This window comes from Apis laboriosa, unplaced genomic scaffold (assembly GCF_014066325.1).
Source record: "Apis laboriosa isolate Shangri-la unplaced genomic scaffold, ASM1406632v1 scaffold42_cov153, whole genome shotgun sequence".
Taxonomy (NCBI): Eukaryota; Metazoa; Arthropoda; class Insecta; order Hymenoptera; family Apidae; genus Apis; species Apis laboriosa.
The window spans coordinates 418,212-444,580 of NW_025223257.1; the positions used below are offsets into that span (position 1 = coordinate 418,212).

The 26,369-nt window shown below is 33.0% G+C and overlaps 3 protein-coding genes across 4 annotated transcripts; 2 read left to right on the forward strand and 1 right to left on the reverse strand.

Annotated features, from left to right (window-relative positions):
* Positions 1-3,667: 3,667 nt before the first annotated feature.
* Positions 3,668-6,606, forward strand: LOC122716167. Its single transcript, XM_043939014.1, has 3 exons — positions 3,668-3,760; positions 5,628-5,867; positions 6,129-6,606. The coding sequence occupies exons 2-3, from the start codon at positions 5,665-5,667 to the stop codon at positions 6,373-6,375; spliced, it is 450 nt and encodes a 149-aa protein (XP_043794949.1). The 5' UTR covers positions 3,668-3,760; positions 5,628-5,664; the 3' UTR covers positions 6,376-6,606.
* A 239-nt stretch (positions 6,607-6,845) lies between these two features.
* On the reverse strand, positions 6,846-12,636 carry LOC122716185. Its single transcript, XM_043939040.1, has 3 exons — positions 12,630-12,636; positions 10,432-12,462; positions 6,846-7,768 (listed from the first exon to the last, which is right to left on the reverse strand). The coding sequence occupies exons 1-3, from the start codon at positions 12,634-12,636 to the stop codon at positions 6,846-6,848; spliced, it is 2,961 nt and encodes a 986-aa protein (XP_043794975.1).
* Positions 12,637-13,625: 989 nt separating this feature from the next.
* LOC122716169 (F-box/LRR-repeat protein 20) lies at positions 13,626-26,182 on the forward strand. Of its 2 annotated transcripts, XM_043939016.1 has the most exons (9): positions 13,626-13,972; positions 17,394-17,624; positions 17,846-17,913; positions 18,168-18,297; positions 18,563-19,024; positions 19,359-19,550; positions 19,647-19,748; positions 19,838-20,053; positions 20,221-26,182. In XM_043939016.1, exons 1-9 carry the CDS (start codon positions 13,943-13,945, stop codon positions 20,326-20,328), a joined length of 1,539 nt encoding a protein of 512 aa, XP_043794951.1. In that variant the 5' UTR covers positions 13,626-13,942; the 3' UTR covers positions 20,329-26,182. The 2 variants fall into 2 exon arrangements, with proteins under 2 accessions (XP_043794951.1, XP_043794952.1); XM_043939017.1 differs by lacking the exon at positions 17,394-17,624 and having other exon boundaries at positions 13,820-13,972.
* Positions 26,183-26,369: the final 187 nt, after the last annotated feature.

Sequence of the window (26,369 nt, forward strand, 5' to 3'; positions counted from 1 at the left end):
TGATAAATTAAAAATTTTTATTTCGATATCATCGTAACAATAATTTTCATCGAAATGAGACAAGTATTTTATATTAATTTTATATCTTACGCGATTTAATCGTGAATGCGGCATCTAATGGAAAACACGATTATATACTTTGGCATGAATTTTATCGACTTTTTTCCTTTCTTTTTTATTATTATTATTTTCATTTGCTCGTGAATCATATATTATCGAATGAACGATATTATCGAAAGAACGAGACACCGTTCTTCTCTTAAAATCGCGTTTGTTTGTGAAAGTTTGAAGAATTCTGCTCGAAGCAACGAATGGTACCGCTATTCGTGAACGACATACGGTTCATATTGGCAAATTTGCGACGATGGGTTTTTTTAATCAATTTCGAACAATATACAAAATATTTTTAAACCAATCGTGCGATAAATTATATGAGAGAATTTTTTTTTTAACATTCGCGCGAATATTAGTCATAACATCAAATCGACACTGTAATCTACACAGAAAATTAATTATCCATCCTTTCCTCGATCAAAATGTAAAATATTCGTTTCGTATCGCGATCTCTTCCTCTCTCGTATCACGATTTTTATTAAGATTAAGACAAGCTTGATAAACTTACCTTTCTTAATAACCGGCGAGCGACTGCAACGATGAACGCTATTCCGTTGTCAAACTTCGAAGGACATCGTTCCCCCCCCTCGACGAACTTAGAATTCTCGCCCTCCTGAAACGTATTTACGTAGCTGGTTGATCTTGGCACACGGGATAAAAATCACCTGGAGCCCCGTCGTCGAAGTGGAGTTTCGCGCGCGGAACAATCGACTCCTCATCGAACGAAACCTCGATCCGCGACCTCGAAATGGACCACCTTTTTTTTCCCTTCGATATCTTCTCAAACTCACGGTTGGACGATTGTGGCGGGTCGCAAGGCCGCAAGGGTTGAGAAGACTCTCGTGGAAAAGGAAGACGAAGAAATTTTGACCTGTTAGCCAGCACCGATCGAACTGGTTTGTCGGTGATCTTAGCGTAGTTCACGACTTCTGGATCACCGATCCAGGTGCTCTCGGGTGCGCTCCGCATGCACGAATCCCAGCACGGCGCATCGTTGTCCGTGAAGGCCCCACCATGACCGATAGAACGAAGCCAAGCTAAACTACAGGACAATTCCGCACGGTAGACCGTGGCAGGGTCGAGGATATCCCACTTCCCGGGGACTTTAGCACTGGCTCGAGGTGAGGTGGTGGCAATGACCGTTCTCCTCCGTTGCTTCTCTCCTTCTGAACCGCCGATCATCCTTCTTTCTCTTTCACCAACAGCCACCTTCGTGCCTCTTCTTCTCGAGGGCCTGTTGGTTGACGCTCTTCTGGCCTTTCAACGTCCCCACTTCGACCTGGTTGTCGTCGCAGGTCGCTTTATAGCCGAGGGAAAGAATTGTAGTCACTTCTTTGCGCGCTACCTGTGCTGCTCCTTTTTCTTACCCTATTTAATTCATCTTTTCCTATTTTAATCTCAAATCTCTTTTTTTTTTCCTCCACAATAACTTTGCAATTTTGCAGTTATCCTTTCGAGACGAGAAATTATGTAGTTCTTCGATCGAAGATACGTTGTTCCCATTCGAATAATATTAATTTTTTAACGATCAAAGCGGCGAAGAGAGATAGATAGACAGTAAAAAATATTATATCCGTATACAAATATTTTTTTTATTATAAATTAATCGAGAAGAGTTGTTACTTATTGTTATCCTTAGAAGTTATCTTTAGAAGGTAAGTCTTTCACCTGTTGGATCGACCGCCTTGCCAAATGACAGTGATTTCAGCGCCCTCGTAATTATAAATTGTTAATTAAAACAATTTTTTGATAATCTTATTTCATAATTTGTTTGTTTCGTTCGATGCCATAAGTACACGGAAATAGTAATCAATGGAAAATATAACAGAAGGGGATGCAAAATTATAATCATATATATATATATATAAATCAGTCGACCGATAAAACCCACTGACAAATGTAAGATATGAAAATTACATGAAACAGATATGGATCGTCGGCATACTTAAAATTTATCTTTTAATAATCCTTTGACAAACGTGCTAACTCTGAAAAATCAAAGAAACGTACAACGTTTTCATACGTGTATGATTACGAATATCGAAAATACGAGGAATCCGAATAATCGCGAATTATAAAATAGAAAAAAGAAAAAAAATGTTGTCGTATAATATTCGAACGAGCATATTAATCTATTGAGAGGCACTGTAACCCTCGCGAAACACAGTTAAGATCGACAAATAGGAACATATGTTCCTATTCGAATTAAGAGAACAGTTATCGAAATGACATTTATTCTTTGGTTGTACAGGAATTATTCACGATTATTTATAAAAGAATTTTATTGTATCGATCGAGCGAAATTCACGCTCTAAAATCCAATATTACGAAAACAATATCGAATCGCGAACATGACAAATAATTTCAACAATTAAAATGATTTCGTATAGAAATCGAGGTAAAGATTCGTGGCTCGATAAATAAATAATTTCGAGCAATTTTTATGTATTAATGAATAGGATACCTTTTTATTAATAGAATTTTCATCCCATTATAGATTTATTTTTTTTCTTTTTCTTTTCATTTAATTGATACGTTCATCAGGATTCGATAAATATATATGTTATAAATATGCTAAACGAGACGTATTTTATTCCGATATTACATCGATCTATTTTCGTGTGTATCGAAGTTCCTAACTTTTGAAAATCCCTGAGTTTATTTAACGATCTTAAGATTGGCAAATATATCAATTAGATATGCTTTTTAAAGTTTCAAGGGTGGATATATTTCGAATATATTATTCGTGACGATGAGCGGGATCACGATTCATTTTAAATTTAAAATTAATTGAGAAACGCGGATTGATTCCGCGTGGAACTTAAATGGATAAATTCGTATGAAACTTGATAGGAGAAATAATAACGTTAACGGGTCGATCCTATAAAGTGATTGTCGTGGTTTTTATTTTATAAAAGAATACGAAATTCGTTATATTTGCAATTTTTATCAAAAGAAAACAAAGGTAATATTCCCCTTTTACTTACTACACTATATATCTTGGCTTGGTTGAAACGTTTCATAAAATCCATGTGGCATGACTATATTACAATCTGATTACATTTTTGCAGAGCGTGCTTTTATTACTCGCAAAGAAGGGAACTGCTAGGAAAGAATGTTTATCGTAAAATAAGAGAAAGATTCGATGTAGTCGTCGCTTTTAAAAACTCATTCCTTTTTTCATCAAATTTTTATCGAGATATACGTTCAAAATATTTCTTTGTGGCGTGTACATTTTTGTAACACGCCAAAAATAATTCGGATCGATTTTCATTGACCGAATCAAATTTGAACAAATTTCAAACGAACGATCGATAATGAGATCGAGCATCCTCTAATCGATCCTTTAAATCTAATTGCTAATTGCTAATTATAATATGTAAAGTGTAAAAAAAAGAAAGAAAAAAAAAAGATCGAAAGGATCGACGCAAGGATAGTAGAGAAAGAAGACTGGTGGGGTTGAACCTCGTGGATTGGCTGCGCGATACACGATTTGTTGCCGAGGGGATGCGCCAGAGGGTATGTCCCCAGGTATATATACTCTTGTCCTGTGGCACGAGCGGCCGATTCGATTTCAACTCTTGAATATTTCGAAAGGATACACACAGGAATCTTTTCTCGTCACGACAGATTGATATCTCGACTAGTGAGTATGCATTGCGAATATATAATCCTTTTGTTGTAAAAAAAACTCGAAAGAATTCAGGATTATGTGTCTCGTTTTATCTTAGTTAATAATAATTATTCTCATCAAAGTGGTGATAATTTGAGAAAAAACATATTTAAAGTTATTTTCAATATGTAGTATTGTATTAATTCGGATTACTTCGAAATTAAAAGCTAATATACGTTTCAAATTCATTTTTTTTACATCATTCATTTATTTCGTGCATATCTGTGAACACAAGAAAATACAATTTTTAATCAAATAAATATAATTTTTAATCTTCGATTGTACAATTTTGATAATTGAAACGTATCGTCATAACGATAACCTAACATTTTATCGCGTAAAGTGTTTTTATTTTTTTATAATAACGAATTTAAAAAATATCATGATTAAAAATAAAAAATATAACAGTGAATTTCAAGAATTAATTCATTATCATCGAAAACAAAATACGTTAAAAAATTATATTTTATAATCAATCTGATAAATCGTTGTTTTTTTATTTTTTTTCGTCGCACGACATCGCAATCAGTTTTACATATTCAATAAGTACATATTAACTCGTCGATTCTCGACATTTCTCTTTCCATGAATATGAATTTTATTTTTTAATCACGATGCAAATGTCGATAGATAGTTGAATTATCGTGCGTAGTTACCATCCTTCTCAATTTTCGAGTTAACTTTTTCTTCGATTAAGTCGATCTTCACATTTATAATACCGACAATATAAAAGCAGCATAAAAAGTTAATATATTTGTAAAAAGACGTAATATACAGCGCATGAAATCCTGTCAGGATATTCGTTCTCCTCTACAAGCAGCTTTGTTGCTGGATTATCAAGCTTACGAGGATATATTTTATATAGTAGTTTGCACCAAACGATATATATTCTTTTAGTCTTTCTCTATAAAAGTTCTCTATAAAACGAGAAGATAGGCTATTCGAATTTTTATGAATACTGTTCCATATTATTATATTAAACAAATCGGTAATCAATCTCATATTGAGAATATATACATATTTTTAATGAGCTATCGTTAAAAATCATCTAATCATTTCTATGAAATCAATGAATTTTTTTATCGAAATCAAATACATTTTTTATGAAATTTTAATAAAATTTTCGGAAATTATTACCAATTTATTGCCTGAATTTTCGAATAACGATCCACAGATCAAGTACATTTCCATATCCAATTTTAAACCATTAATTGCTCCCCGCGGAAAACATTCGATTATCGATGGAGTGATATCAAACGAGCAACAGGTAACTCGAGTTTAAGTTCAATTTCTATTCGCACTTAATATCTTGCATCATATAACGCGGAGTTATATTCAAATCGTTTTCAAAATCTAATTTAATCGCAACTTATATTACGTTACCACGTGATTTTTATGATTTTAAATATACGAATATGTCAAATAAGTATATTTTTAAAACTTTAATAACGCGATTTAAATATATCAAATAATGTGCGATAGAGAAATATATTTGAGCATAATGTATATAGTTATAACGAATATGATTAGCATATTTCTATGGGTATATTGAAACACGTGTGAAACAATTTAAATATTTTGAAATTAATCAATTCGTACAACTCTTTTCAAAATTGTTCAGATATTTATATTATGATAATAAAATATTCAGTGGAATATTGAAAAAAATGAAAATAAAAAGTCATATTTGTTAAACCAAATGTAATTAATTTAAGAAACAGAAAAATTTAAACAGGTGGATAATGGATAACGTATAAATTTGTATTGATTTATAATTTGCACGTTTTATTATGTAAATCGAATATATCGAAATTTGTGTAACGAAATCGCACTTTTTCAGGAAAATTTCGAAATTTATTTTTTCCAACAAATATCCGATGACTTCTAAAACGATGATGCAACCGTGTTCCAATACCATCTACTTGTATCTTGTCCTCTTTATTTTTGGAATTATAATTGTTCACGGTGAACCGGAACCGATGGCCAGACCAACACGACCAGAAATATTTACAAGTCCGGAAGAATTAAGAAAATACATCGATCATGTTAGTGATTATTATTTGCTTAGTGGAAAGGCAAGGTAATAATGTATTTACGTTATCTAGTATTTCGTAATATATATTATAGATTTTTCGATTGATAATTGATTTTTAGCAAATATATATATATAGATTTGATAGAAAAATTTCATATAAAATATTTCAGAAAACGAAACTTCAAACAGATTTAAATAAAAATTTAAAAATATAAATTTTCTAGAAGATTAATTTGAATATAAGTATATTTGTATGCGATATAATTGAATAATTATAATGTTATGATATGCCTGATATTTGAATAGATATGGAAAAAGAGGAAATGTTCTATACTCTGTGCCAGATGTTAATTATCCTTGGGATACGATGAAAACAGTGGTGGAGAATTCTCAACGATCGCAGCAATTAAAGTTGGAGAAAAGGAAACAAAAAGATAGTCAACTTTTGGGTGAGCACGAAACCTATGGCGCTAAAAAGGAAACATCACGAATCGATACTCGACCTTGTCACGTGTTAGACTCAATTGAAAGATACTATGACGATGTGCAATAAAATAATTTGCATATCTTGCCTTGTCTATAACGTATGCATCTCGTTGTTGTTTGATTCTTTGTCACATGTTTCATTTTAATTGCTTATCAACTTTAATACTTTTCTTTGTAAAAAAAAAAAAGTTTATTTGAATTTTCAATTGAAAATAAAGAGTGCCTCTTCGAATTGAAACAAGGATAAAATACAGCTAATCAGTTAAGTTTTTCGTTAAAATTTATACAAACAACAAGAGATTTTAAATTTAAATAAATAATATTTCACTTGATACAATTTTGAATGTTTTATTTTTTTTAAATCTTGCTATCATAATAATATTCTTTGATTAATCTAAAAACTCAATCATCTTCGTAAAATATGTAACACGTTCAATTTTTGCTGAAATTATTTTTCTCTCTCTAGAAATCGTTTCAATATATTTCAACAGCATATTTCAACAAAATCCAGAAAATTTTTCTTCCCCATTATTACATTTATTTTCGAAGTGGAAGACTTGTTGAACAAGGATAATTCGCTGGTCTGTCGCAACTTTCGATTATCGGATTGAAAACGAGTCCTTCTTGGCATTTCTGTTTTTGCTTTCTTCCAGTTTTGCAATCATATACATAATAGTATCTGCAATCCTCTTTATCTTCTATATTTTTTGTTATACAAGGTGTTGATATTTCTGGATTCGTCGTTGATGGTGTCGTCGTTGACGATGTCGTCGTTGACGGTGTCGTCGTTGACGGTGTCGTCGTTGACGGTGTCGTCGTTGACGGTGTCGTCGTTGACGGTGTCGTCGTTGACGGTGTCGTCGTTGACGGTGTCGTCGTTGACGGTGTCGTCGTTGACGGTGTCGTCGTTGACGGTGTCGTCGTTGACGGTGTCGTCGTTGACGGTGTCGTCGTTGACGGTGTCGTCGTTGACGGTGTCGTCGTTGACGGTGTCGTCGTTGACGGTGTCGTCGTTGACGGTGTCGTCGTTGACGGTGTCGTCGTTGACGGTGTCGTCGTTGACGGTGTCGTCGTTGACGGTGTCGTCGTTGACGGTGTCGTCGTTGATGGTGTCGTCGTTGACGGTGTCGTCGTTTCTGTTTTAATAGATGATGTCGAAATTGATTGCCCTGGATAAATGCAATTTGGTAGATTTGGAACGTTAAATGGCCAATCGCAAACTTGTTCTTTCGGATTAAACACTAATTGATTTCCATTGCCATAGTGTGGACATTCCTTTAAACATGCCATTCCTCTTGTACATTTAAAAAATTTGTGGCAATTGTTACTATCAGCAAGATGGACTGCATAGCCATCATCATTTAATGGACATTTCGAATTTGGATAACAATCACTGGGTAATTTGAGATTTTGTGTATTTGCCGTTGCCATAAGCATGGCAAAGAATAATATATATAAACCTGAAATTTACGAAGAAGAAACGAAGTTATTATATTTTTCCATTGTAACATTATTGAAATATTCAAATATCGCAATTCAAAAATTTCGAAAATAAAATAATTGGACCCTTTCGTTATCTTGTCATTATAATTTTATTTGAGACAAGATTCTCTGTTCTTAAATTTTCATTTATTCTATATTTATTGCTATTTTATTTATAAATTGTTACGAGAAATTATTTAAAAAATTTGAATCACTTACCGGTCATTTTAACACTATTAAACTATTAAATTTATGAAGTTACATACGTTATCGTTTGAAAACTAACAAATTTTATTAGCAAAAATCGATTTTTATAGTGTCTTATCATTAAAGTATTATTTATCTTATCAGATCTAATATGTACATACATTCCATTTGATTCGATTGCCGAAACTTTATTTGTTCATCATTATTCTTTCATTTTCTTTATATTTAAAATTTGATTTTCTTAAACGAATATTTACATTGAAATGAAATATATAATTCATCAATTAAAATTCTAATTGTTTTTATTCTAAATAGTTATATATATATATATTGTATATACTATGTTGCTTTATTAGAAAGAACAGAGAATAAATTTAATATCATTTTGACAAGTATTTTTATAGGAATGAATTGTTTATTTATTGTTACATTAGAATATGAAATTGTTATTATTAAAAGAATTTTTCGCGATATTTTTTTTAAAAATTGATTTAATCGAATTGATCGATAAAAACATAAGCCAAAATTATAGATAGCGATAGTGAAGGGAATTGTGTCTTAAAATAACAACTCGTAATTTTAAAATCATTTTTAATGTTTAAATTTAAAATTAAAAAAAAATTATCATTATATTTCAGTATATATACTTTACGATTTAATATTATTTCTATCGAGTAATTTATTTATTTTGACAATAAATAAATTTTTTTAATTAAAAATGTATATATTAAGAAAAATTGATGTGGTATTCTGTTTCGATAAAATTTATATATACGGTTCATTTAGAAAAAATATATCGATTAAAAAATAAAAAAAAAAATAAGAGATGTATCTAAAGTCAAACAGAAAAGATCTAAAAGTATTTATTTCTTTCAAATAATTCTATCTATTTTTTTCATTTATGAGATTTTATAAATCCCACAATTTGATTTTGATGAAATCGAACCAATAAGAACAGTATTGTACAGATAACACGTCCCCTATGTGATTTAATCCAAATTCATATTGATAAAACAATAAATTTTTCATTGATTTCGAAATATACTTCAAAGAAAAGATTATCGTGTTATGACAGAGTTCATTGTGCAGTAATCGATAAAATTAAATTTAAAATTAGATTTTTTTTAATCAAATCTAAACATTACTTTATTTGGGAATTTCGATATTGTTTTTTTTATCGATCTTTTATTTCATATTTTTATTATTTTATATTTTTTTATTTTTGCAATTTATAAGTTTACATACATTAATATGAATGATACGAAATTGTAAAATATAACTTTAATTTATAATGAATAAGAAAATGAATAAAAAACGTGAAAAATTTTGAAAAATTCCGATATAATTTTTTGTGTATTATCGTAATAATAATAGACAAAATATAATGATTCACATTATTTTGTATGCAAATTTAATAGATTAATATTTATTTCAACAATCATCAATGAAGAATCGTATCAATATTTAATTTCAACTTGTCTGATTAGAAACATTTCTAATCATAGTTTCATTCAAACATTCATAATAATATAAAATTTCTTTAGAATTTTATAATAATTTAAATTTTATAATAATCATTTCCAAATTAATTAAATCCAACAAATTAATGAATTACTTATAACAGAATTTAAATTTTCCACATTAATACACATATTTACATATATGTATGAATATTAATTAAATAACATCAATAAATGACATAACATAATTTCAAATAATTCTCTATATTTTAAATATATTATTAATTTTATTATTAATGTTCATTACATAATTAAATAAAATATAATTAAATTCAAGAAATAATTTACTAAATATATATTCTAACACAGTTCATTTTGCAAATAATGCATTCTATAAAAATCTATTGATAAATAAAAGAATACCTTTGACGTGATTTTTTTTATTCTTTCTAATTACAATTGAAAATCTACATTTGTTTTCTTATTCATTGTAATATGTTTTGATATAAAATTTTCTTAAAGAACGCAACATTATATATAATTTTAATGATGCAAGAGAAGGTAGAATTGAATTACGGACAAATATCCCAATGTATCTCTCGATTCCTATATCGTTTCAATAATTCATAATAACAATCGATTTCTACTTCGTGTTTGAAATACAAAATCAAAATATAATCCTTTGTCACATTTTTTCTAAATATTTAGTTCCATTATGACATGCATAATATTACAATATAATTACTTTCATGAGATAAATTTTTATTCTTATCATTACATTCGAATAATTTGCGATAAATTTTGTATGTTCTCAGGTCAATCCTCTGTCCTCATCATAGTAGAGATTTTTGGGATACGTGCTGATTCTTCCCGTTTCACATTTTCACATTGCATGCAATTATAAAGCTTTGAATATGTGGAATTATAAACTATACAGATTCTATTGCATTATGGTTCTGATTTTAATTTTTCACCACGATAACAATGGGCTTGATTAATATTAACACAAATTTCTTTTTCATAATCAAAGTATTTTCCTTCTTCGCAATTTTCACGGTATTTCATTCCATTTCTGCACACGAAATATTTATCACAGTGACATTCATGAGGAAGATTATCTCCCTCGGAACTGGAATCACACTGAAAAGGATCGCACGTCAAATCCGCCACGTTTTCTGGCCAATCGCATGTTTGATTCTTTGGATTGTAGACCTTTTTCTTGGGGCAATTAACGATATAGGGATATCCATTTTCGCATACGCAATACTTGTCACAATCTTTATGAAGCAAATATTCTGTGGAATAAAACGACGAACAAGTACCAATACAACCAACTCGATCCGCTTGGTCAGGACACTTCCCTTCTTTACATATTTTTCTCTTCCAATCAAAGTATTGTCCCTGAGGACATATCTGAAGCACTTCGTATCCGTTTATGCATTCGTAATATTGATTGCATTGACATTCGTGAGAACGTTTCTCTCCCTCTTTACATTTTTCGCAATTCACATTTTCCGGAAAATTACAAATCTGATTCACACTGTCGTAATGAAGGCCTTCGGGGCATGCCTTTGAAACTTTTTTATCATTTTCACATTGATAATACAGGGAACAATTGTGAGGATCAGGAAATCGGCTAATACAATTGTTGCAACCATTGGGACATTCCACGCATTCAGAAGGTTCCGGCGTTGTAGTAGTGGTAGTAGTAGTTGTAATAGTAGCAGTAGTAGTAGTAGTAGTAGAAGTAGAGATAGGAGATATTGACAAATTCTTACAATTTACATTCCAAGGTAAGTCGCACGATTCGATTAAATCGTTGAAATAATGTCCTTGTAGACACGATTTCAGACGTTTGTAACCATTATTGCATTCGTAATATAAGGAACAATTTGTTTCATGAGGTAGGCGTGCATGACCAGTTGGTGGACATTCAGAATTTGCGAGTGCAAAATTATAATTGAACTTTTGGTTTTTGCATTTGGCACGATACGGATAATCGCAAACTTCTCGAATGTAATCGTAAATCAGACCGTTCGGACATGTTTCACGGAACAATTGTCCATCCTTGCACTCGTAATACACGGTACAAGAGCATTCGTGCGGAAATTTCGCAGGTTTCTCCTCTGATCCCTTCGGCGGACATTTTCGACTTATCTCAACTTGCTCAATCGCATTAGGCGTAGCCTTCCTCGGTTTTAACGATTTCGAAGAGCACATGTTACTCGGTGGCCAAGTGCACATGGAAGTTTCCTCGTTGTAAGACAATCCAAAGTCGCAAACTCTCTTGCTTTTCATCCCATCCTTGCACAAGTAATACGAACTGCAATCGGTCTTGTCAGCGATATATGCGATACCGGTTGCAGGACAATCATTGGTAGAGATCATGATGCATCCCAATTTTTCAGATAAAACGCATTTCCTACTTTTAACATCGAAATCTTCATTTTTCTGACAACGTCTTTCGACGAATTCTCCGTCGACGCATTCGTAATATAGAGATTGACATTTGCATTCGTGGGGCAAGAATACAGGATCAAATTTACCATTGGGGCATACGTTCTTATAAACGTTACACGTCGCCTTCTCCTTAGCCACACATTTCATAGTTTTAGAATCGAACAGCTCTCCTTCTTTGCACGAGTTTTCAACTTTTTCACCGTTCGTGCATACGTAGTATAAAGTGCAGTTGTAAGGATGGGATTGTACGTAACCATCGGTAAAACAATCGAATGTTTGGGATACACATTTTGATTTCCATGGTAGAACGCAAGATTGAGATTCAATGTCAAAATGTTTCCTATGGCCTGGGATAAATATTGGACAATCCATAGATTGTCTTTGTCCGTTAAAGCACTTGTAATATTTGGTACAATCGTGTTCGTGAGCGAGCAATGTAGTTTTGTTCAAAGAATTTGGACATTCCGTTGAAATCTCGTACGTTTTTGCAGAAACAAGACTTGTCACTGCGACAAAAATGGCAATTGCGATTGCCATCAATAATTCTGAAATTTAGAAAAATAAAATAGATTATTTTATTTTGATTTTATTTTGATTTTATTTATGAACTATTCGTTAGATTTATTATGATTTTTTGATAATTATTTCTCAATTATCGCTCTTATTTACTTTTCTAATCTTTTAAAAAATAATCACGGATCAAATTACTCACTTGTCATTATGAAAAAGATAATTCTTATGATTAAAAAACAAATAAGCTCTCTAACGTTACTTATTTAAAAAAGACTGACAAATTAAAGATAAAAACTGACTTTTATACTCAATGAAATGTTATCATCATCAAGATACTCGTTCGATACTTAATCTATTTGATTTAAGCAATCGATATACGCTCATCATAATCATGTCCTTGTATTCAGAATTACATTTTTAGATTATTTTTAAATAATTTTTGTTAGTCATTTTTATTACTCATATTTCAAAAAATTGATCCTGAATATTATATATGTATATGGTTTGAATATTAATAATTTTTTACAATTCAAGAGAATTGTAACTGATAATGAAAATTTGAAAAATATCGAGAAATATTATTATAATTTCTGTGTATATAAGAAAAAGAAATATAAGTTTCCTCAAAAATTTAAAAGATTAAGAAGAGTTGCTAATAATAGATGTAAAATACATTTCTAATAAATAAAGTTATATATTGGAAAATAAAATCATGACGCAATTTAATCGCAAAATATTTTCCTTAATAAAAAAGAAAAAAATATTATTCATTGTAACCATTTTCCATTTATTTAAATACATTTTCTATTTTTTTTTCTTAATTTGCGAAATTGTTTTTTTAATAATATTTGATCGAAAAATAAATTTAAATAGAAGATAAATATATTACATTTGTCTTAAAACTTTTTTTTTATTTTTATATATAGAAAAGAATAGAATCAAATTAAAACAAATTCCAATTCTATTTTTTTCGTTCGAAGGTATATGTTTGACTATGATAAAGTTATTCTACTGATACGCAATAGATGATTATTATTGCAATATAATCTTCATTATGAATCCAATTATTTGTGAACTTATCAATGGTCGATAAAAACATATTCGATATTTAAAACATTACAACGGTCGATCATGTAGTTGCACGGATAATATGTTTCACGAATGCAACGCTAGTGTCTCTGGCATCGCTACATCAGTGGTACATGTCTTCGTCGCGCTCTCTCAAAAATAACGATCCAATAAGAAGCGTGTAAACAATGGTTGGAAGGCATGCGATTGGCGGCGTTGTCGCCAAGTCAGGTCAGAGTAGCCAATCGGGATAAATAAATTTCGATCCAGCGGAAAATGCATTGGTCGTCCTTTCCCCCCACCAGTGACGGCGGCTCGGCTCATATTCAGTAGACTCGGCCATTTCTCTCGCGAAGCGTAGTTATTTGCTCGGTCGCGACATTTTTTTCCGTAAAACCGTGCGGGTATTCCCGTAAGCTTTGCAAAATAACGCGACGCAAAAGGATGATACACTCCGGGCGCACCAGGCTCGAGGTAAGTCAATGCATCGTTTGACAGTAAACGAGTTTGCTATGAAACGCGCGTCAAAGTCACTACGGGGGGGTCGTGCGTGTGTCCAATGTTGTCATTGCCGAGGCGAACAGCTGATCCGCTCCCCTGGCCTCCGCAATGCTTGGCAACATTTTCTCGCTCGGTTCTCGATCTTCTACCATGACGACGAACTGCGAAAGCCAATAATGAACAGTACGTTTCGATGATGCGTCGTTCGTGAAGAGTTAAAGGAGTTCTTACTTTTAGATCGCTACCATTTCGCGTATATCTCCCTTCTCACTCTCCTTCCTTCTATTTGCCTCTCTATCATGTTCTTACTCTTTCTCTTTCTGTGTCTCTATTTCTGTCTCTTTTTCTCTTTCTCATTTACCGTCTCTGTTTCTCTGATCGACCAACCAACAACCAGGCAACTCCATCCTTTGTTCTTCTTTCTTTTTGTACCTTGGTACGTTCCCTTTCAGTTTCTTCGTCTTCAACTTCGTTAAGCTCATCGTCAGCATCGCCGTTACTTTTATCGCAGATCATCCTGATTATGATATATTGCATACAACAGTATATTCGAATAATGTTTCTCACATTTTGTGTATTATCTTTTTTATTTGTTTTATTGTTATCATCGTCATTTTTATCGGAATTGCCGCTATTCTGGCAATTAATATAATTATTTTGATCTATCTTCGATGATTGCATTGTATACAAACTTGAGGAATATCGTTGTTGTCAACGAGGTCTATCCCCTCCCCTCCCCTCCCCTCCCCTCCCCTCCTCTCCCTCCCTCTCCCTCTCTCTCTCTCTTTCTATTTTCCCCTTCTTCCGCTTTCTCACTTTAACTTATCTATTTGTACCTGTCTCTCTCATACTCTGTTTCTCTTTTCTTTGTCTTATTTCATTTCTATGTTTCTGTCTCTTTTTCTCTCTCTACATTGTATCCCTCTTACTCATTCGACGATCGTTACGCGTTATTAGAATGTCAATGAGCATTGTCCTTCTCATCGGTCAAACAGTCGAACAGTTGAACGGTTGTCATGAAAAATCGACTCTTTTCGAATTCATACTCTTTATCTTGTCTCTCTTCTCTTGTTTCTTTGTCATTCTCGATCTCCCCACTTCTCTTTTACACATCCCTTCCACCCTTGCATTTCTTCCTCTCCTACCCTTCTCCCCCATCTGTACAACGTCTCATTTATGTGGGTGCTTCTACGCTCACTGATCCTTGTTTCGCGTCGAAGTTTCGCGGATCGACGAATTGAATTCGCATCGTTTTTATCATCTTCTATATCATCGTTCATCTTTCATCTCACAGAAAATAGTCATCACATATATAATTGCTCGATTGTTGCAAAAGTGCTATTTTCAATCTTGTTGATTTGGAGGGAAACTGATGGTCCAGTATTGTATCTAGCTAGTAAACGTGACTCGTATGTAAACAGAAACGGCGCGCGTTGCGAATCAGAGATGATAGTTCATCTGCGTTTTTTTCGTAATCCTGATCGCATTTTTCTATTTAACGATTCATCTATATAATATTTTTCTCGTGATAAATTCATAGAAATTAATATTTTTTTTTTTTTTTTTTAATATCTATCAAATTCAATTTTAACAGTTTGAACATATACACATATGCACGAACATACGTTATGAATTCGATAATTCCTGTAAATTTGAAAAACTTTAACATCGTTAAAGTTATATCTATATATAACTATATCTATATATAAAGTTATATCTAGTACTCTTAAAATTTGAGTATTTCGCATTTAGATAATAAACATGCGTCGTTATTAAATCTCATGCTATTATGCGCGCTATTTGACGCAATGATCGCATTAATTGCATCGATCTCGCCGTAGTGCATGAGAAATTGTTATAAATTCATCGACCCCTGATGCATTTCGTGCTCGACTTTCTCTCGGAAACGGGAATAAACATCACCAGAAGAAACGCTGTTCCGTTTCATTAAAAAGAGATATTTTTCCATAGAGAAATAGGAAGAATAATGCGATCGTGCATGTAAACACCGCGATAATCGATACGATGTTCATATCAGATTACGCAATGTATATTTCTCAACGAAAAAATGATTTCGGAAGAGAATTTCATTGGACAATTGTATTGGCGAATGATTTTATATATATGATATATAAATTATCGATTGAATGATCGATCAAATTTCTACGACGGCGATCGATACGATCATTTTGAAATTTTTAGATATGTTTTCACGTGGTTGGAATGCTGATCGAAAATGAGTTGTGTGCGAAGAAAAACCATTGAAAGTAAGTTCGTTAAATAAATCTTAACATCTTGTTTAATCGGGGTGCTCAGACGAGTTCGATGACCTGCTTTGCAAGGTCATCGAAGGTCACGTGTAGAAGTGATATGGTAGGTGATCGAACTTCAAAGTATTCTCGTTGTACGATATTTATATAAACTGGCACGAACATAAGATAGACTAAAATTTCAGGTATGCCTCGTTTCTATATATCTCCCATTGCGCGACGAAAAAATTTTCTTCTTTAAATTTAATTATTTTTTGTATCGCTCGAAAACTTTGAAAAATCGCGCGTTTTTCCGCTTTTTTCGATTTTTGATGATTTTATAAAATACAAAATCCTATTTTTGAATTTTTTGATGGCATCATCTTTGAACGCGAAAAACGCGATCTCTTAAACGTTGAGTGCGATTTTGCAAATCTATTGAAAATTCGATGAACATTTCCGTAATTTATCGAGCACATTGACGAGAGAAACCAATGAAATTGCATCGGATAACTATTGCACTGTCTTCGATCATTGGAATCGATTTTCTTTCGCTTCATCCCTCGATATTGCTTTCTGGAACGTTAAACGAAGTTATCAAGTCAAGAGTGTATCCGTTCTTGAATCGAAAAGGATTCCCGTTTAGCCAATCGAGGTTATTTTTTTTTTTTTTTTTATTCACATTAATAAGAACTGCAAGACAGTATTTATAGAGAAATCGATAGGCTGATCGCGTTGATTTCACGAATGTTCCGTCTTTCGAGATATACCATCATAGAAATCAGAATAAAGACAATATTTTTAACTCGCGTTTCTGTGCAATTAACTATTTATTAACCATACCTGGAAAATCGATCAACCAACGGTTCATTGCACTACTCCGATTTATACTTCGGCGAAACCGTTGAGGTATTATTTAAGAGAATGGAATTGTAAAAAATTTTAATATAGAAAAAGGAAAAAAGTTTTGAAAAAGCTGAAGAAGAAAAAAAAGAAGATATATATATATATATATTTCTTTTTTTTTTTTTACAAAAACACTTTTAAACATAATAGATTCACAATCATAATCGTAGATTTTTATTATGGTGTATGGTAAAAAGTTTTCGCACATCCGTGACCGATGATGATGATCGTTTTTCTAGAAAAAAGTAAGTCGCGTGGGCGTGGGAGGAGGGGGCCAGGTTGGGCAAGGGGTACAAGCGGTCGAAGATTCCGGTGCAAGCGGTCAATGGTGGAGGCAACAGCATCCATCGTATCATCATCATCATCATCACCAACATCATCACCATTATCATCATCAGGCCGGTTATTATACGTCGCAATCGCTCTCTCACAACAACCCTGTCACGACCATGAAGCAGTCTTATATGCAGGTTGGTCAACTTGTAATGTCACGCATGTCACTTTGTTCTCGCTTCGCGTTATCATTGGCTAAGCGCTCTTGTCCTTCGAACACCATAATCGTGTTCACATAACGGCAAACTGGACAGCTTGTCTGATCTTTTATTAGATTTCCGACATATACAATCTTTGTCTCTCTTTTTTGGAACGAATTCATCCGGGTTTGTTTCTTTTTTTTTTTTTTTGGTTACAGCTAACGTGGGTGTTTCACGACGACGAGGCGCAGATTAATAAGAAACTGCCAAAAGAATTACTGCTTAGGTATCGTAATATGTATATACTTATACTCTGTTTTCGATTTTTCCGCAAAATATTTTAATCGATCTATTTTGCTTACCCTCTTCTTTTGTCGCTTCAATTTCTTTTCTCTTTTTATTTATTTATTTATTTATTTATTTATTTATTTATTTTTTGTTACTATTAGTTTTTCTCTTCTGATGGTGGTCTTGACGTGTGTCTTTTTTTTCGAAAAGAACGGTAAAACGAGTAACGCATAATTGTCATACTATTGACAGAATCTTCTCGTATCTCGACGTGGTATCGCTATGCCGGTGCGCGCAAGTAAGCAAAGCTTGGAACGTGTTGGCGCTCGACGGATCCAATTGGCAAAGAATCGATCTCTTCGATTTCCAACGAGACGTGGAGGTAAATCGAATTTTTGACGTTTTGCTTACCATTTTTCTTCGAACTCTATCGGTCTCTCAAATTCAAACATATTCGATTTTATTCACCAATTATCTCTATCACCAAGAATCTAAACATTAGAGAGATTCGAGAATAATATTTTTGTTATGGTAAGCAACGCGTCATTCGCGCAAAAAAAAAAAAAAAAAAAAAAGAAAAGAAAATCAATCTCGCGTATCGTTCGTTTGTCGGAAGCTCTAATTGTGAAAAAATGTTCGAAACACAGGAATCAGTTATAGTAAATATATCGAGACGATGCGGTGGGTTTTTAAGGCAGCTCTCTCTCAGGGGATGTCAGAGCATTGGGAACAATTCAATGCTTACATTGGCTGAGTCGTGTACTAACATCGAGGAACTGAATCTGAGCCAATGTAAAAAGATCTCGGACGCTACCTGCGCGGCCCTAAGCTCTTATTGTCCGAAACTCCAACGACTGAACTTGGACTCGTGTCCCGAGATATCGGACATCTCCATGAAGAACCTCTCGAAAGGCTGTTCGCTTCTCACTCACATTAATCTGTCCTGGTGTGAGTTACTTACCGATAACGGAGTGGAAGCACTGGTGAGAGGTTGCAGACAACTACGTAGCTTTCTATGCAAAGGATGCCGTCAGTTAACGGACAGAGGTGTCACATGTTTGGCTCGTTATTGCACCAATTTGGAGGCGATCAATTTACACGAATGCAGGGTATTTGCAAATATCAATTAACATGATTTCACTATTCGTATGATTTGCCCAGCAAACCTTGTCACTTCGATCGTCAGAATATTTTGTCTAATTCTCGATCCGATTGATCGTAAGTTCACCGCGATACGGGCAAGTATACGAGTGCAAAAATTATGGGTTGAGCGTCGTAAAGAACGTGAAATGTATGCAATTTCTCGTGCGATGGATTTATATAATTTTTAATCGTTAGAACATCCGTCAAACTCTTTTCCTCTTCCGATGCTGAACCTGACATATTAGTTATGTAACTATCTTCTATCTGAGAGCGCGGTTTATGAAAACAGATTCGTTGCAGAACATAACAGACGATGCGGTCAGAGAACTCAGCGAACAATGTCCAAGATTGCATTACGTTTGCCTATCGAATTGTCCAAATCTAACGGATGCGTCTCTGGTCACGTTAGCGCAACATTGTCCACTCCTTAGCGTGCTCGAATGTGTGGCTTGCACTCATTTCACCGATGCAGGCTTTCAAGCTCTTGCAAAAGTGAGTTGATCGTTCGTAAAATTGAAAAATCTGTTATAATCTAAAACGTATAAGTAAGTAATCCTTAGTCAACGATACATTTCTTTCGTCTTTCAGAATTGCAGATTATTAGAAAAGATGGACCTGGAAGAGTGCCTTTTAATAACGGATGCCACCCTCATTCATTTATCCATGGGCTGTCCCAGATTGGAAAAATTGGTGAGAAAATTTATGATTATCTAATATTAGACATATATCTTTTGCAGCCAAGAAATTCATCCTTCGAATTGATAACTTTCTGAACGTAGAGTTTGTCTCACTGTGAACTGATCACCGATGAGGGCATTCGACAATTGGCCCTTTCGCCGTGCGCAGCGGAGCATCTAGCGGTGTTGGAATTGGACAATTGTCCCCTTATCACAGATGCTAGCCTTGATCACCTTCTACAGGCCTGCCATAATCTCGAGCGCATCGAACTATACGATTGTCAGCTAATCACCAGAGCTGGCATACGTAGACTCAGAGTATCGTATCATAACATCTCATAATTATCATCTCTTTCATTATCTATCTATTCTGATAAAATGAAAAATGTTATGAATCAAGTGACGTGTCAAAGAATCATCGTAAAGATCTAAATCAATTAAGTTCGTAACTCTCATTAACGAACTACCCGTTTCTTTTATTTCAGACACATTTGCCGAACATTAAAGTTCATGCGTACTTCGCGCCAGTGACACCACCTCCAAGCGCGGGGGCATCTCGGCAGCGATATTGCCGATGCTGCGTCATTCTGTGATTCGCATAAAAATGACTCTGATGTAAATCGTCCGATGTACCACACTACCGGTGGACTTTTAATTTCGATAGTCGCCGATTCACGGCGATCGTGGGACCTTCTCTCTTCCGGCTATCAGACCGAGACTCTGGTCGCCTGTCATCAACAGTGAGAATAAGCCTCGTCGTGAATGGAATCGCGAAACTTTCGATAGATATACCAATTCGACTCGCAACACACGCAACGAGTACAAAAGAACAGTACGTCATCATTTATATATATATCTATACATATATATATGTATATATGTGTATATATATATATATATATGTATATATATACACATCACACACACACACACAAAACCACCAGCTGTTGCTGCAATTGTTACTAATGTGTCGCTGCTACTACCGCTCACTATAAAACTGTTTCTATCACCGATGTCGCGGTCTACAGTGATATCGTTTTTAGAACTCTATTCATTTCTTTTATAGTACGTGCTTTGCTAATTATCGTTGTCGTTTCGTCACGAATCTAAGTGATCGTTTAACGAAAAGGAAAGAAATTTTCGAGTTCCGATCGTTTCATTTTCGATCACATCGATTTCTTAAAAAAAAAAATTAAAAAAAAAAAAGAACGAGGAAAAATACGGGACGATTTAATTAAATATTAAAATTAATGACAAAGAAAATGATGAAGGAAAAAATGACGATGCGCGCGATAAATTGCGGGCATTTCGTTCTTTTTTTATTTATTTATTTTTTTTTCTTTCTTTCTTTCTTTCTTTCTTTCTTTCTTTTTCATCTAAGCGACACAGCTCCGCTCGTATGCGGGCTAACACACGATCGTACGTATCGATCGCGAGCCTGAAATTTTCGCGGTTGGATGTTCCATGTGAAACAAACCGATAGGCACGTATACATACGTATATGTATGTATTATATATATACATATATACATATATTTTTTTAGTACGACGCATTCTCTCTTCTGCTAAATGTAAACGTTAATCGTCAAAGAAAAGAAAAAAAAAAAAAAAAACGCGCAATCCGTTCCGGATGGTAAACCGCATACAACATGCGTCCAGTGATCATACTTTTCTCGAATTCAGAAAGGATTAATAATTAAAAGAAAAAGGAAAGAAAGGAAACCGTCGTCGCGTTGAACGTGTTTCAAGCTACGTATAAAGGTCGTGCTATTATTCTAGGCATTCAATTTCTATCGTGTGTGTGTATATGTGCGCGCGCTCGCGTGCGTGCGCACGCGCGTATGTGTGTGTGTGTGTGTATGTGTATGTGTGTTTCTGTAGCAGTTTCTCAAACGAACACTGCCTATTATAATGTTATTGATAGGAAAAAAAAAAAAGAATTCTCGATGGAGAGAAAATGTGGTTAAAAAAAAAAAAAGAAAAGAAAAGAAAAAGAAAAAATATAAATAAAAAAAGAATTGAAAAAAAGGAGAGAGACAAAAAGAAAAGGGAAGAAGGTAGATAAGAGAGTCGTAGAGATGATTGCAGATTTTTTTGAATCTCATCGCAAAATCGTAGAATAATTATACCCGACTTTCGTTTCGACTAATTGTTCGATATTAATTGTTCGTGAAAAATGAACGATATACGGGAAGTTTAAAAAACATTTTTTCCTCTTCTCGTCTATTAAACGAATATCACGATCTCAGATGCGCGATTGATCAAATACCGCGATATCTATAAAATTATTTTTCTTTTTTATTATGCGAGACGCGCGTATATACATTGCGAGCAATATAACGAGGACGGAAATGAAGAATATAATGAAAAATGCAACGCGGTTGTTGACTTCTCTTTTTTCTTAGGAGAAAGTTAAAAAAGAAAAGATAAAATAAAATAACGAAGAGAATGAAAAGGAAGAAGAAGAAGAAAAAGAAAGGAGAGAAAAAGAGACAAAAATGATAGTTCGTTGTATTTGAAGCTCCCATTTAATTGCTGTTTGATGATGCATTTTACGAGGACTCGCGAATATTGGTGGATAGATGGACAATTGACTGTGTTCGCGGATCACGTATTTATCGAGTCTCAAACTATATTATATTCTATCTTCCAACGACCCAGACATCCATATCATATATCTTTTTTTCTTCTTGTTTTTATATTTTTTTGTTCTAATTTTTTTTTTCTTTCTCTCATATTGTAATTCGTCATGGATTAGGAGAGCACAGACTGATAAAACGATTTAAAGCGTTGATACGTTAAATAATCGATTTATTTGGTCCCAGTGATCGATTTACTGGCCAATTCTTACTTTTTAAGTCTAGGTTTATAATATGGTGGCAATACGAAAACCGTGAGCGTATACAAGTCTGTGGCTTGCGTTGTAGATGAGCCAATACGAAGAAATTTGTTTGTTCCTTGATTTTTAGACTGCGGATATATATAATATATACAAAAAAAAAAAAAAAGAAAAAAGAAAAAAACGAAAGAAGAAGAAGTTAATTTCGAAATCGTAAAATAAGGAAAAAAAGAAAATCGTGATACATAAAATGTATCATAATCTGTCTGTTTCCATTTGTAAAAAAAAAAAAGAAAAAAAAAAAAAAAGAATTAAAATTTGACACGATGTTCAATCGTTTGGAAGTCTGGATCCCAGGATGACAAAGCGTATATGTATTAAAATCAATGGAAGAAATTTACTCGCATATATAAGAAGAAACAAAGAGTTAGAATCAAGACAAAGTTCTTATATTCTTATTCGAATTTGGTAATGGATGTTTTTTAAACATCTAAATACATCGCGTTGATACGAGAACACCATCCACCCGTATTTTTTTGCAATAGCTGGGATAACCAATGACAAAGAAATTTTATGTGTCATCTGAAATGCTATGGATGATAGAAATAAAAAACGTTTATGAAAAAAAATAATAATAATTATGACGGTCCATCCCGAAGTGCAATAGAGTCCATATGTACTCCGTTTCTCTCCTTCTCGTTATTTTGATGAATTTCAAGGAACCAGTCATGTAATGTACGTAATTCGCGTGTCGTTGCGTCGAGTAAAACATAGATTGTTAATCCTTGCTAAGATATAAGAACGTACATCGCGTATATATTTAATATATAGCGTGTAAACGGAATACCGGAATGAAGGAACTAGATATATATATAAATACAAATGCAAATATATAAAAAATATATATATATATATTAACAAAAAAAAGGAAAAAAGCAGTAAAAAATAAATACATAGATATGATATGTTTTATACGCTGCATGTCATCCTTAGAAGGAAGTAACGTGATCGTCGTAATGTGTCGTGTCAGAGAATTGAGTCATTTATTTTTTTTCTTGTTTTTTTTTTTTTTTTTTTTTTTAGCGATTAAACATGGATGCAAAGGGGGATCGGCAGATGTTTTAAAACAGATCTTAACGTGAAAAGACGTACAAATTATACCGTTATTGCATCCATCATTCGTGAAACGATTTCTGATCTTTCGCGAGTATCATTAAAAAGAAATCTTTTTGTTGTTTCACGATGCTATTCTTTGAAAATCTTTCGATTAACCAAAATAACCGTGATAAAATAAAACGTGTAAACATATGTATGACTGTCGGTCAACGCCTAATTTGATCAAGTTCGGTTCAAATTATAAAGTCAATCTCAGTGCCTGACCCGCCACAGAATTTGTGAATTACATATGAATTACATAGTCGAAATTTCACAGTTTCACAGTATTACTGTGTGGCGGAGAATATAGAAGATTTAAAAGAAATAATAATAAAACAAAACAAAGTATCTCGTATATGACAGCTGCTAAGAATTTTTGAGAGTCTTTCTCTCTTTTTTTCTCTCTTTTTCTCTTCTCTCTCTCTCTCTCTCTCTCCTCTTTTCTTCTCTCTCTCTCTTTGACTGAAACGAAACTTGTCGAGCGACCGACAGTCGTGCATCCACGCATAATTAGTGATATTTAGCGATGGACATTCGATATTCTGCCAATTGTAAATCAAGAAAAGAAAAGAATTTGCGATTTTAATCGATGTCGAAGCAATTCCAAATTGAATTAAAAAATGAGAAACTTTTGGATACGGTCAAAAATTTAATAGCGGAATTTTTTTCCGGAATATTTTGACGTTCTTTTATATCATATATGAATTTCGATGCATTTTTATGATATTTTATTTTAAGTTGAAACTCACCCGTTATGATGAGACTGTTAAGTTATTCATAGCTTTTAATCCACTAGACAGCATTTAATGCGAATCGAAATTATTCAACTAGTTCGGTTCAATCGATAGGAAAAAAAAAAAAAATAGACGCATGTCCATCGCTGTTACACGATTCTCAATATTCTTTGGAACTCGTTCGTGGCAATAAAAGAAGAAAAAAAAATAGGAATGAGAATTGACAAGAATAAAACTATCAAAATGTATAGTTTCCTAATTTTGATAATCGCTTGTAAAAATGTTATTTTTCATAAATTCGTTGATGATCGATGATCAAAATTCGTGACATGGATTCATGATCGCAATTTAATTTGATGATCGATTATTATGATCCATAGCTTCGTATATCGGCGTAATTGTTAGTAAAACAAATTGTATGTCGAATAATAGAATCGAGTCCCGTTACGTCGAAATATAGACGCAAGAGCCTGTCGGAAATCCCGTTGATCGGGCGTTAGGAAATCGTGACCAATTTTCAAGAATGGAAGAATTCATTTGCTATTGAAACGAAGAATTATCGTAATGACGAATTGAAGATTTGAAAAAAAGAAACAAAATAGATTGTAAAAGAGAAATGGAAATCGATCGCGGTGTCGTAGTAGTATTGGTATAATAACATACATAATATGTCGCCGTAAAAAGAGATCGTGTCATAACGACAATTGAAAGGAGTAAAGTGAAAAAAAGAAATGAAGAGGAAGAGGAAGTTAAGCAAGAGATATAACGAAGCTTTTAAAGCCGAGTGATCGAGCAAGTGTTTGGCTGTGCTGTAGAATAGGAAAGAGACAGAGAAAGAACGATAGAGAGAAAACGTGAGATTCGAGAGAAAGAATGAGAGAAAGAGAGGTGTGAACGAGAGAGATAAAGAGTTCAGATGTTAATCGAAGCCAGCGAAATTATCAAATATTATAAATTGTATATTCAAATTATGTTTTTTTAAATTTATTCCACTTGTGAATATTATTTCCAATTCGGAACAATATTTTGTCAAAAATAAAAAAGAAAAACACTCGATCACGATCGAGATCTATTCGATCCATAATTGAAAAATCGAAATTTTAAAGGCAAGGACTTAACATTTCAGAGTGAATATAGAATCTAAAATAATTAACTCCACTGATGATAATTATTTGATTTTTAGAAAATAAAGTGTTAATCGTGTATTCTGATATGAAAAATAAAGAAATTGTCAGAAAGTGGAGTTAAACAATTTGGCTTCTTTCACTGATTCGTTTAATGGTCTCTAATGGTCGTATAATGTCCTGCTAATGTCACGACGATCTTTGCTTTCAAGTAAAGTAAGAAAACGTCGCAAGTATAAATCGGGGGAAAAAAAAATAAAAGTTATATATATAGGTTCATATACGAATATTGTAGTTGATTATAAATTGACATTTCGCTGCTTCGACAAGTTACAGTCTACCATGTATATATTTTCATTAATGTATGTATAATAAAAAAGTATATTCGAGACAACGATCGGCTCTGTTTAGTGTGCGCTGTCTTGTCATTCTTTACGTGAATTATATGATCGAAAAATCGATACGTATTTGGAATCGATCGGAACTATTCCCGTTACGGAGAATATTTTTGGCTTCTAAATAATATATATATATATATACATATATATTATCGTAACGACGTATTTCTTCTAGAAATAAATTTTAAATGAACAAATTTCATAAGCTTTTGTATTATGTAAAACGTTACCTATTTACATTCACCATTTTCAATAAATTTTCGATGTTTTCTTAATATTTTATATCGCAATATAACTATATTCCAATTCTCTATATTATAAATAAATGATAAGTAAATGTGTCAGTGCAAACAAAAAAAAAGGATATATATAAATATATATATT